The sequence below is a fragment of the Drosophila sulfurigaster genome, chromosome 2L (genome assembly GCF_023558435.1).
Source record: "Drosophila sulfurigaster albostrigata strain 15112-1811.04 chromosome 2L, ASM2355843v2, whole genome shotgun sequence".
Lineage (NCBI taxonomy): Eukaryota > Metazoa > Arthropoda > Insecta > Diptera > Drosophilidae > Drosophila > Drosophila sulfurigaster.
The window spans coordinates 13,828,208-13,841,422 of NC_084881.1; the positions used below are offsets into that span (position 1 = coordinate 13,828,208).

General features: G+C 39.6%; 1 protein-coding gene across 12 annotated transcripts; it reads right to left on the reverse strand.

Annotated features, from left to right (window-relative positions):
• Window positions 1–1,678: 1,678 nt before the first annotated feature.
• Window positions 1,679–13,189, reverse strand: LOC133842184 (potassium voltage-gated channel protein Shaw). Of its 12 annotated transcripts, none has more exons than XM_062275208.1 (10): window positions 12,856–13,188; window positions 9,976–10,005; window positions 9,612–9,890; window positions 9,117–9,350; window positions 8,933–9,050; window positions 8,671–8,865; window positions 8,386–8,604; window positions 7,369–7,978; window positions 7,175–7,303; window positions 1,679–3,689 (listed from the first exon to the last, which is right to left on the reverse strand). In XM_062275208.1, the coding sequence occupies exons 4-10, from the start codon at window positions 9,347–9,349 to the stop codon at window positions 3,280–3,282; spliced, it is 1,914 nt and encodes a 637-aa protein (XP_062131192.1). In that variant the 5' UTR covers window position 9,350; window positions 9,612–9,890; window positions 9,976–10,005; window positions 12,856–13,188; the 3' UTR covers window positions 1,679–3,279. The 12 variants fall into 12 exon arrangements, with proteins under 12 accessions (XP_062131192.1, XP_062131183.1, XP_062131226.1 ...); XM_062275199.1 differs by having other exon boundaries at window positions 9,612–9,904; XM_062275242.1 differs by lacking the exon at window positions 9,612–9,890 and having other exon boundaries at window positions 9,117–9,327.
• Window positions 13,190–13,215: the final 26 nt, after the last annotated feature.

Sequence of the window (13,215 nt, forward strand, 5' to 3'; positions counted from 1 at the left end):
AGGCGCAATGGTCCATGCAAAATAGCCAAATAGCCAGAGAAATGTATTTTTGGCTAACAGAGCGAGAGCGTAAGCTTCATTCACAAAGCAAAGTGAGAGCGAATTTGTAATGTAACAGCAAGAGAGAGAGAGAGAGAGTGAGCTTTTTCCAGGCAAACTCTCACTGCGCATACTTGCTAACTGAAAACGGAAAAACTGGAAAACTGTTAATGTAAAATGCCTTTCAAACGCTCTCACGCAATGTCTTTTTGGCTTTTGGCTTTGCCATGGCATTTCGCTCTCTCTCTCTCCCTCTAACCAGCTAGCTGCGTCTCTGTCACCTGCTCCCACAACATTCCAGCGCAAAACGACAACTGTGATGTTTATGACGCTTCACGATTTGCTAGCCAAGTCTCCATGCTCCATGCACTCTACTACCAAACACTACACTACACTACACTACATTACATACACTCACACGCACAGATACAAGCGTACTTCAAGATACAAAGATACACTTACTCTTTGCTTACTTGACGTACTTGACTCTGGCCTTATGATTTTTGACTCGTAATTGAAATTTCATGCATTATTAGTTTTTGGGTGCCGCACTACAAAGTTGTACGCAATTCCTTTAGAATTTCCACCCATCTTCCCCCCTCTTAGCACTCTTCGTAGCAGCTGACTACCGCTGGACGCCAACTGTTGATTGGGTAGGTCAAATGCCTGTGGGACAAGTCGTCGCTTTGGCTACACTCTCAAGCATTTCCCTTATCACAAGTTGTGGCTGGTGGCTGTTTACGGTTTGGACTTGGTTGGAGGGTCTCTCTTTCTATGTGTGTGTTTGTGTGTCATGGGCCATGTAGCAGCTTAATGAAGCGCTTTACTGGTCAATAGCCGCAGGCACCTGGCCAAAAAGCTCTCCACTTAACGGCTAAGGCCACGACCGTTGGGGCAAATGTTTTTGGCCTCAAGATTCCACTACAAGTAATGTAATTGCTTTCACAATTGAACAATGAACCTCAGATACTTAAGCCTCCTCTTGGTTGTTGCTTGTCGTTGCGGGTTTCAAGGTAACTGAGACATCATGAAGTAGGCCCTTGGAAAAGGGTTTGTTTGACGAAATTTCTGCACAATTAATTAAGAGATATTACAAAACTATTTTGATACAGTTTTTCAACCTCAACACAGTTTTTGATCCTTTATAAAGTATAGAGAAAGATGCACAATTTTCTTTGGTGTTCAATAGATTTGTTTATTGCATTTCAGTTTTGAGTTTTTCGTATATTTATGTATAGTAATTAAGTTTATTCTTGTTCATGAATTATTGAGAGAACAGTTTCGTTTTGCTTTTTGCTTTTTCTTTATAGTTTAAATAGTATACAATTCGCTTAACTATACAATTAAAAATCATTTATAAATATTTGAAAAAAATAACAATCGTAAATAATTAAATCAACCGATAAATAACAAAAACAATTTTTCACGCATTCGCATATATGTTTTTTGGTTTTTTTTTTTTGTTTTTGGTTTCTTTTCAATATGTATATTTGTATATTTTTATAGTATCTGTATGTATGTACTGTAATGCATGTGTATATACTTGTATGTATGCATGTTTATTATTAATTATGTTTTCTTATTAATGCATTTTTCATTGTAAAAACTTAACAAATGTTTTGCAAACTTTATCATTTCCTTCTTTTTTTTTGTTAAATGTATGTGTTATGAATTAATTTTTATTTGTTTTTTTTGTTGTATTTTATTGCAAAGCGTTAGAATTTTTTGTTTTTTGTTTCGTTTGTTAATCTTAGAAATAATCGTAAGTAGTAATTTATTTATAGATACAATATATGTATTAGTTAATTATGCAATGTTTATTATGTATAATGCTTGCTGAGAGATATTCAAAATGTACAAGAGGTTTCACCTAATAATGATATACAGAAGAAACACCGTTCATATGTATCGTTATATATGTTATGTATATATGTGTGTGTAAAGTGTAAAGACTCTGACCTCCCCATCTCCTCACTTCTCTACCCTTCACTCAGCTAATGTCTGAAACCCTCTACGAAGTTAAGAAGTGAGTCTGTTTACAAGAACTGAGAGAACAAGAAAAACATTTTCAAATATGCCAGACTTTTAACTGGGTTTTATGCTCTAGTTAAAAAGGGATATCTTTGCCGGAGATTTTCCATGCAAATTTCACTGGATGTCTGCCAACTGCTCCCCATCATCACCTCCCCCGGGCCTTTCTTTCAATCAACAGCATGTTGTCGATTACAGGTTGAAAATAATTAAAGTCAAGTTAAAAGTTCCCTTTGCTTTTGGTACAAGTAATTTGTATGTTATCAACTTGCTTCATATGAGGAGTGAGCAGGCAGACGGAACAACTGCTGGAAAATTCATTTGTTTTTCTTAAGTTGCACAAAGTTTACACAATGTTTTTCGGTTCGTAGCATCAAGTAAGGTCCATGGCTGCGTACTTATTAGCTGAAAATTTAACACGTGCCCTTAACAAACGATTTGGCAGCGTCTGCCTGAATGAATTTTAAACAGTTGCCAACTTTTTTTTTTCTCCATTTATTTTTTTGTTTTTATTAAGTATACGTATCTGGACTGTCTAGAGCATGAAGACTTGCCATCGTCGACTCTGTCTCTCTGAGCGCTTTGGGGTTCTTCTAATTAGGCAATTACAAAGCTTATAAGCATAGTCGAAAATAAGAAAACAGTTTCGTTTGCACAGCACGAACTGAAGTCAAGTTATTTGAGTTGATGTTCTCTTTTCGCTAGGGGTTGATCAAAAATGGGATTGAAAAACGCTGAGGAAAATAAATAGCTGACGGGTAAACGGTTCGCCTTTTCGGGGTCAACTGGCAACCCATTTCACTTAAAACTTTTGATATACCAATATGTACATTCCACTGTCTATCTTTGGTAAAATACAAAAAAACGAATCGATATGTCTACGACAAACAAAAACAAAAATGAATAAAACCGATTTAAAAACGCGAAAGCCGTGTGTATGTGCCGATGCATTATTAACTTTAATAATACTTAATATAGCTCTAGGTAATATGTATGTCATGATATGGCCAAATAATGAGGAGTCTACATGTAGATATTGCGTGTTAATAGCCTTCAATTACGAGCACTCGCATGAGTGTATTCACACTCACACTCCCACTCATACGTATGCGAAGATTGATTATGTATTTTTTTGTTTTCGATTTTCAGTTTTGTTGTTTTTAGACTCGGTATTGCTTTCAGATGGATGGCGGGATTCCTATGGAACGTTTAAAGAAACGCCTTCTTGGTGGCCTCCAGAGTGGTGCTCGTGGTGGTTGTGGTGCCCGACTGACTGACGGTGCTATCCTTGCCCAGACTGGCGGTGCTTGTCACCGCTATGCTTGGCACCGTTGGACCCGACGCCGCAGCCGCTGCGGCGCCCGCTGCTGTTGCGGTTGCTGTGGCGGATGCTGTCATTGCATTGGCAGCTGCCGCTAAGGTGACCGGTATTGTGGGCGCCACACTGGGCGTGGTTGTGGCGATCGTATTGGTGTTGCTATTGGTGGCCGCTAACTGCGTGGGGAAACGTGGCTGAAATGTTGGCTTACCCATGGCCAGTGCCGGATTCAGATCCAACATGGTGCGTGGACTCATCGCAACGATGCTGGCACCCAAAGGACCTGTGAAGAGTTGAGCAACTGTTTGGTTTTAGCGCAGTTTGACCACGACACGTGTCGATAGGTAGGTGGGTAGGTAGGTAGAAGTAGTAGTAGTAGTAATATAGTAGAGTATAGACAGCAGAAGTATTGAGAGAGAGAGAGAGAGTGTGAAAAAGAGAAGAAAGAAAGAAAGAAGTAGAGAGAATAAAAGCATTATTAATTGATATACAATTTAATTAAACGAAACGCAACCAATTCAATTCAATTTCAATAAACTTATTTCAAATTTCGTAGGGTAGACGCAACGCTATAAGTGTTGTTTAATACTGGGTGCACTTGATACTACTCATTACAGGGGGGATTGTGGTTGTGGTTGTGGTAGATTGAGGGGGGCGGGGTACAAGAGACACACACGTTGCCACAAAGAGAGTTGCACACACACATACACGAACATTTTACAGTTTGACAGGCACATGTTTTGGTTATATAGGTATGTATAAAATGTACAAAAAGAAAGTGAGAGAAAGAAACAAACTTAAAGTAATTAACAACTAACTAGATTTAATGACACTCGAGTGGTTGTTAAGTGGCTCGCACCACCCGACGGGCAAAACATGCAGCATGCAGCATCGAAAAACAATAAGCTACTTTTTGGATACTTTCGAATACTTTCGAATACTTTCGGTTACTTTAAAGGGTCGTTGGTATAGGCAAAGGGCGGGGGCAGTAGCGGTAGCGGGGTGGGGGATTGCTTTTTCAAGTTTCGCACAACTTGCAAACTTTTCGAATCAACGCTGGATAGTTTAAGGTGTGAAGGTTATGGTTGCAGTTACTATTACAGTTACGTTTACGGTTACGGTTACGGTTTTCAGTTTTGAAGGTTGCTACAAACTAGTTTTAGTTTTAGTTTTTTGAAATTTTTGTTGTTAAAAGGGGATTTTTGGTGGAGGTTGGTTGCCAGAGCGCACCTACTCGCTACATAGATATATATGCGTTTTGGATATCGTTTTAAAGGATTAAAGAAGAGTACAAGTACAGTTAAGAGTTACTAGTAAGTAGTATAGAGAATAATGGTTAACCAACACACCCGCCCAGCTTAATCCGTTACATTTTATTGCATGGCCTGAGAGCATGAGGGATGAGCGTTTTACGATAACGATACGATAACGATTGCGATTACGATTACGATTGCGATTTAAGTTTTACATTTCCTTTTCTCTTTTTTTTCTTTTCTTTTCTTTTCGTTTCTTTTTGATTTTCTTTTGATTTTGTTTGCAATTTTGAGCTTGTCTTTTAGTAGTTGTTTTTCTTTTTTGTTATGTCTTTTTGGTGCTTGCATTTGAACTGTGTTTTCTGTTTCGGTACTTTTTTTTTTTGTTTGGAATACAAATTACAAAATATGAACTGGTTCTAGGTATTTAGTCGAAACTGAAGGCCATATCTGAAATACAAAAGTTCAAGATAATACAAAGGTTCGTCAAAAAATGCTTTGTAGTTGGTTTTACGCACTATAAAAATTCAAATACATAATTCCAATACATATACCATAGTAACTAATCATATAAATATTCTGAACGCTTAGATTTACAATAAAAATACATAAAAAGTATATATAAATATATTGATAATATACACACACTCATTGAAAACACACACACACACCGTCACACAAAAAATACACATCGAAAATCACAGAAGAGAGATAGAGAGAGAGAGAGAGATAGGAAGGGATAAATATTTGTAGAATAGAATAGTATAATACTTTGGAACGAAAGAACGAACGAGCCAGAACTGATGAACAACACGTAAATATACGATACGCAATATCAATATATCAATATTCATAAAGAGTACAATAATATATATATATATATGTATTTAGAGAGAGATAGAGAGAAGAAAACACGTAGAAAATTACATATATATTGCACGATCATATATATGGTGGTATATATACGATATAGCAAGTTGGAGTTGCAGTTGGAGTTGGAGTAGTAAGAGTATTCAAGTAGTAGCAGTAGTGGTAGTAGTAGGTGTGGCTAGTACGATACGATAGTAGTTGTAGTAGTAGTAGGAGTAGCAGATGCCGCCGAGTGTGGCACGTGTCTTTATGATTATGGACTCCAAGTGGGCCAACGTACCACAATTGGGATCGTCAATCCGGTGTCAGTTCCATCTTAAAACGTTCTTTCAATTTTCTTAACTCTTTTTGTTTCTAATAATTATGCTATTTGTCTCCAGTTCCAGCTTTCCTTTTCAATGATTCCTTAGTTTTGGTTTTGGTTTTCTTTGCTCTTTGCAATTCACTTTCGATTGGGTTCTTCGTCTTTGGTAGAGGGAGAGTGGGGTCTAATCTCTCTTATAATTTGTTTCTGGTGCAGAGTTTTATTTGTTTCATTTGTTTTGGGCTTAGAGCAGCCTGCTCTTTTTGCCATCTCGGGGTTTGCCAATCATGGTTGTATATTCATCTAAGTATTTACACAAGATTTTTGGGTTTTGGTTTGGGTTTTTATCAAATAAATTATAAATGTATTTGGAGCAAAAAGTATATATTGTAAAATTAAGTTTGAAAGAGGCTTAAAATTATTATATCACAATATGTAGAAATATATATATATATAATAAAGAGAGAGAGAGAAAGGAAAATAAACCCCGATTTGCCATAACTTTTCGGGGAAGGGCAATATACAAGTATATTCTTGGATTCCGTACCAAAAAGGAAAAAAAAAACGTGATAAAAAGCTGATTGATTATGAGTTTTGATGGCGAAAATGAACTTGGAATGGAGCACTTTAAGTTGGCAATCTTGAGTATCTCCAATTGACAGTCTGAATGATTTTAAAAGCTCTGGGAATGAGCAGCGTTAAAGGAAAGCTAAGCTCGAAGAATGAATCGAGAAATGAGTGAGCTGTGATGTTTGATATGAATGCATTCATTGTAATTACATAGAATACATATATACACGTACAATTCTTGTGGAGGATTTGCAAACGCTCAATGAGCGCACCCAAAAAATTAATCATAATTTATATAGTAGCAATTGATATATAGACAAAAATAAATATGTTACATATTATAGTAAATTATATGGTTATGTAATTAGTCAACTTGTTGAGAGCAAGAGATAAAGATCACTTGAGCTGTGTTGTGCGCAAAAGCTGTTGCATAGTTTTGGAGCGATTAATTCGAATAGATAACGCCTAGAAAATCACAATAGCTGCTAAATTGTTAAGCTATTAACACACTGCTAAATTGATCGATTCAACGATTTAACGGTTCAACGATCGCATTGAGAACTGGAGTGCAGCTGTGCAAGCTGTGAGAACTGTTTTTGATCAGCATTGGATATACTACATTTGGTGTGCTTCCCCTCCCGCGGAGGGAATTGCAGTGTTGAAGCGCAGCTCAGTTGGTAAAAGAACATATGGTGTCGCTTTTTTTTTGCTGGTGTGCAGCTTGATGACTGTGACAGAGTCGGAGACCGAAACTAACAGAGAGTCAGAGATAGAACCAAAAACACTCACCTGACTTGGGACTGACCAGATCCTTGGTTTTATTGTTCATGCGGCGTGGTCCGGTGCCGCCAGAGCCCATGGGGCCCGAGTGTGGACCAGATCCTGGAGTGCCGCAGCCACTGACACCGCCAGGAGCACCTGCATCGCAAAATGAGAATTCAATATAAATTAAAAGGGGGGAAGTTGGGGAGTGCGGGACGTACGTTCACCTGGCAGTCGAGGCTGGCGGGGCTGTTCGACGGGAAGCACTCGTCTACGCTTCTTTGGCAGTTTGGCCCGCGCCTGCGTGTGCGAATAGTACATGGCAAAGTTGCTGACGATGACGGGCACTGGCAGTGCAATGGTTAGCACACCGGCTAAGGCGCACAGGGCGCCGACAAACATGCCAATGTAGGTCTTGGGCGCCATATCGCCATAGCCCACGGTGGTCATGGTGACCAGAGCCCACCACAGGCCCAGCGGTATGCTATTGAAGTCATTGTGCGGATTGGGCTGGATGCGCTCGGCATAGTAAACGAGACTGGCAAAGATCACAATGCCCAGCACCAGGAAGAACACCAGCAGCGTCAACTCCTTGGCCGACGCACGGAACGTCTGTATCAGGATCTTCAACCCGGACGAGTGGCGCGTCAATTTGAACAGACGCATGATGCGGATGATCGAGAAGAACTCGAGTATGTCAGCGTTCTCCAGATGCGATGCGAATCGCTGAAGCACTAGATCGATATAAAAGCTAAGCGTGGCTATATAATCTATGATGTTAACAGATGACTTTAAGAATTCACACTTGTTCGGTGACGAGATAAAACGGACCTGTAATGTAAAAAAAGGAAATTTAAAAACGTTGCGACTTTTTTGCGACATTTCACTATTATATTTGACTATTTAATTTTACTTTTACCTTTAGTTTTTTTTTAACATATGCCTGAACTTGATTAACATTGTCTGGCCCACTAAAATCTCTTGAGTTCTTATTAAATAATATTCATTAATTCAGTATTTTATATCGATTAGTATTCTCCTTAGTTTTTCTAGTTTTTCTTAACAACTTGTATTTTCTCCTAAATAGTTTTCTAATACACATTGAAACTTCTTCTTATCTATAAACATATAACATATATTTAACCTCATCAGTTCTCTTATTTTGCTCTTCTCTCATTCTGAATTAATCTAAATTAATCTGTTATTAGGCTATTTAAAGACTATATTTATAGACTCACCAGTATCTCGAATGTAAACCAGGCATTGCAAACGCATTCAATGTAGAAGAAAGCAATGTGCGCATTGGTCATTGACTTGTCCAGAAACCAGGCGGCGCTGCCATTGGCCGTTTTCACGGTCACATTGTGCACAATGGGCACTCGCATGTCCGGATGTGTTTTCAGGCAGAAGGACAATATCGAAATGCATATGAAGAATACCGAAACGACGCCAATTGTCTGTAAGGCAAGTGATAACAGTTAGTAAACAGTTGAAGAAAGGGTATCTAGAAATAAAAAACTCACCTTGGCGGCATTGGAACTGTAAGGCTCATCGAATAGTGACCAAATTCGCGGCTTCATCTCCTGCCACCAGGATATGGTGCCTTTATAGTAGTCCTCCTCAAAGCCAAATTTACGCGCCAATTCCTCTTCGGACGGTTTTTCCGTATCCAGATCCAAACGATCGAGTACGGCTAGAGTTTCCTGTGTGTCACGATGCTGCAAGCAAATTCCAAAAATATATAGTTATCGACTACTCTAGAGAACAAGTGAAGCACCAACTCACCTGTGTATATGTCATCCAGCAGCAGGGCTCCACTTGATTTGAGTCTAGACCCCAAAATTCCAACTCCTCCTCGAACAGCGGGCCACACACATCTGTGGGATAATGCAGCTTGCCGGTTCTGCAAAAGATTCATCTGAATTAGTATCATATAACTTGAAGGGAATTTTATGAACTTGAATACAACCTGTAATAGTTGAGCACTTGTGCGAATACACCCGGATGCCGATCGAAGAAGTATTCGTTGAGTATGGGATCATAGTTGGCCAGCGCCTCGGTGAGTCGGGACAGTCGAGTCGCTGGAATTTTCTTCAATGTGGCCTTATATGTCTCGTGCCTAATGCCGCCCACATTGAGGACCACCCGGTTCTCCGAGTCCATGTTGATTAAATTCATGGCTGCATGCGTATAGTGTTGCATTCTTTTAGGTATATAAGTCATGATCACATTAGGGGCAAAAAGGATATGTAATTGTTTCTATCGAGCTAACACTGATCAATGCTGATCAGTATCTACAGTGTTGTTTAATTGATTGTTGTAGTTGTGATTGTTGTTGTTGTTGTTGTTGTTGTTTGTGGTGCGAAGTGTTTTCGTCTTAGTTGTTGTTTATTGCTGTGGTGGTTGTTTTGTATCATTGAGTTGGACGTGTGAGTGTGTCAATGGATTTATTTCAGCCGCAAACCTGAATGTTTATCGTATTCCTTGCCCACGATTAATTTTGTAGTTGTCGCGTGTCCCGCTCAAAAGGGTCACACACTCGTACACACGCGCACACACACTCGGACTCAGTCACACACACACACACACAGGCACAGGCACACGCACCGTCTCCAGCCGCAGTCACGCCCACTGATGTCACCCACTCTCTCAGTTTGCCGTTGCCGTTGCCGTTCCACGTCGACTCCGACTCCGACTGCGAATCCGACTTGGACTTCCACTCACTTTCGTCAGTTGAACGTGCCTAGCGCGTATGCACTTGAAATTTATCTAGATGTTAGCACGACGAAAGCATTTTGGGTGCTTACGTGCGGCATTGAGGTACTCACTAGGTTGGGGTTTGGTTGAACAACATGGCGCTGAAAATTTTGAGAGAAAAAATGATTGTAAATGAGTGTACTCGTGCATAAAACGAAGGTATTCATGAGTGTATTCACGAATACTGTGAGTGTATTCACGAATACTTTAAGTGTATTTAGTCGTACAATTAAATAATTCAATTCAGTGGGGCTATTATTAATACTCAGATGTATAATGTGAGTCTATTCATCAATAACGCGAGTATTAATGGCAGTAATTTCCATAATCGATCATCAGATCAACACCAAATTCGAAAAAATAATTAATTGCAAGCGCAACCTTGCACTGAAACCATTAGAACGTTGAATAATAGCATAAATACAATATTATATCTTTAATCAATATTTTCACTTGGCTTTTTTTGTATACAATTGAGCAGAGCAGCATATTCATATTTTATATCAGTTCAAATGAATCTCACACTTTCACGCATACTCAATTTATTGTCGGAAAACAAATGGTTTATTGAACGATTCTGTTATGAATACAAATATTGTGTATGTGGGGTATGCATGTGAATAAATACCCAGCAAAAAGCCCCAATTACCAAATGATTCACATCAATTGCGAATTCATCGAAACTAAACTAAACTTTTGATAAATGCTTCCCAATTTCCAATGATTCTATTACTAATTCGTATTCTAGTATGTGAACAAGTGAATTTTCTGTGGTATACAGACAAAATATACAAAGAAAATAAAAAAAAAAATAAAAAAATTCAAACTTCGGCGAATACAAATAGAAAACAGAAAAAAGTGAGTACTCACAATAGTACTCAGGCTCTTAAGTAGCAATAATATTTGGTTCAATTGAAATGACCCATTAGCAGCTCGTGAAAAGCATCCCACGATTTTGTTTTGTTTTGCTTCTTTCTAATGACTAAATATAATCGGAGCTGGATATATACTATACTATAATATATACAAATGAGGAGGGGGAGCCAACAGCGAGAGTACTATATAAATACGAGTATAGGGGGAATGAATATCATCGATAGCGTCATTAATTTGCCTTGTGTTGGGGCCTCAACGAAGAAGAAGAAGCGACCGCGAATAAAATCGCTGATTCCGTGATTTGCACAAAAGCCAAATATTTGTTCTTAAACAATATTTAGTTTTAACGCTGCATTGTTTACACGCCACGCACACAAGTTTACGCACGCATTCGCCTCCAACTCACACAAATGCACTCACACAGCCACATATATATAATACACCAATACACACACACCACCCACCTCATGTGGCGAACTAATAACAAGCAACAGCCGTTTCATCGAATCGCCTGTCCGTCTATCTGTCTGTATGTCCGTCTGTCCGTCAGATTGTGCTCTCTTTTGTCTATCGATTGCCGGCACAGACTTTGTCGATATTCAATGTTTATTTGCTGCCGGACAGACTGACAGACAGACAGACAGGCCAAACAGACAGACGGACGGACGGACAGCTAGAAGAATGAAAAACATGAGCTTTATAAACAAAACAAACAATCGAAACACACGCCGAGGGCAGCCCCCGGCAATAACCCAAATCGTGTGGCTAGGCCGCATACTGAAGAGAGTGTAGAGATGGAGAAGTGGAGACATGGAGAGAGTAGTAGTGTGAAGTAGTCGGAGAGTTTGTTGTGTGGCTTAATATTTGCAATTAATGCTAACGATTATGCTGGCACCACAATCTCTAGCGCAATCACAAGCTCAATTTCAGCATAGCGTCAGCCTAATCAAAGATTCATGCGCAGTGCTTGTCAAACTGTACTCAACTGTCTCATCTTGTTCGATTATTTATAAGCCTCCAACTGACAAACTGACTGACTGAGTGACTGTGCGTATAAGACTTGTTAGCCATTAAACGGGCTTATATTAATATGTGAGGTTCAACGTATAGGGTATGTTTCCATAATTTATGCACTTTTAATGAGCATAGAAAACTTCAAACAGCTCCAGCTCACACACACACACACACACATACACTTCCATGCACACATATTTTAAATGAGTTTTCTGTTTTTCTGGCGTTCTGTTTGCTTTTTATACCAAATTTCCTTCCTTTATGCACACATACACAGCCAAATGGGAGTGTGAGGGGGGTAGGGGAAAGGCGCTGATGGAGCATGGGCACACACCCACCACATCCTGTAGTGCACACACACACACATACACACACGCAGTAGCACACGCACACGCACACGCAAAGTGGGAGTGAGGCAGGCAGGCAGGCAGGCAGTAGGTCAGGAGTGTTGTACGAGTAAGTAGCATGTAGTAAGTGCGGCATGCCTCTAAATGCTGTTTCTTTTCGCTTTTTTTTTGTTGTTTCTTCTTCTCCTCCAGTTCTGCCGCTGCTTCGCCTTCGTTGCCTTTCATTTTTCTCCTTTTTTTGTGTGTTGCTCCGTTTTCTCTCTGTTTTTTGTTGTGGTATGAAGTCGTTGGTTGGCTGCCTTCAGTGTGCTGTGCTGTGCTGTGGTGTGCTGCGCTTTGGAGTATACATGTTACACACATACACACACACACAAACACACACACTGTCAGGCAATACGTGTGCGTGTATATATCTGTGTGTTTGTGGGAACAGGCGCACGCATCGATTTTTCCGTTTGGTGTAGCACAAAAACTTCCTGATTGTTTTGCTGCCCGTTGACTTTAAAATGAACTGACTTTTCATGCCGTCTTGACATAGATCACACTCCCTTCCCCCTTCCCCACGCTCACACACACCCTCACACGTTGCTACACAAATACTATACACACTCACACACACTTTCTCACGCACACTCATAGTTGTGTAGTGGGGTCATTTTCATTTTTCTTTTCTTTTATTTTATTTTTTTCTTTTGAGTGTGGGCCGCTTCTCACCTATTTGCTGGATTTGTGAATTTTGTGCGCGCTGCCAATAAACATAATCGCTGAATTGTTGTAGTTATCTTGTTGTTTCTGTTGTTGTGTTGTAACAAACCAAAAGGATTGCAACAAAAGGAGCATGAAATGAAGACAACAACTCAACAAAATGGGGGGAAAATGAAAACGAAATGAAAAGCCTAGAACTACACTACACTTTTGTGCCGTTAACGTGCCCCGTCTCGACGCTGCTTCGCGTTTTCGCTACGCTCTCGATTCGATTTCTATTTGAATTTTCGTCGTGTTTCGAGTTCAGCGCGTTCCGAACGGTCCGATGCGATTCAACAAACTGAAACCCAACTGAAACAACCACAAATC

Bases quoted from the DNA above. Each gene is read 5' to 3' on its own strand.
- LOC133842184 (XM_062275181.1), bottom strand. From the start codon at position 9,370: ATGACTTATATACCTAAAAGAATGCAACACTATACGCATGCAGCCATG. The intron at 8,866-8,932 runs GTGAGTTGGTGC...ATTTGCTTGCAG, and splicing joins GCTGGATGACATATACACAG to CATCGTGACACACAGGAAAC. The intron at 7,304-7,374 runs GTGAACGTACGT...TTTGCGATGCAG, and splicing joins CCGCCAGCCTCGACTGCCAG to GTGCTCCTGGCGGTGTCAGT.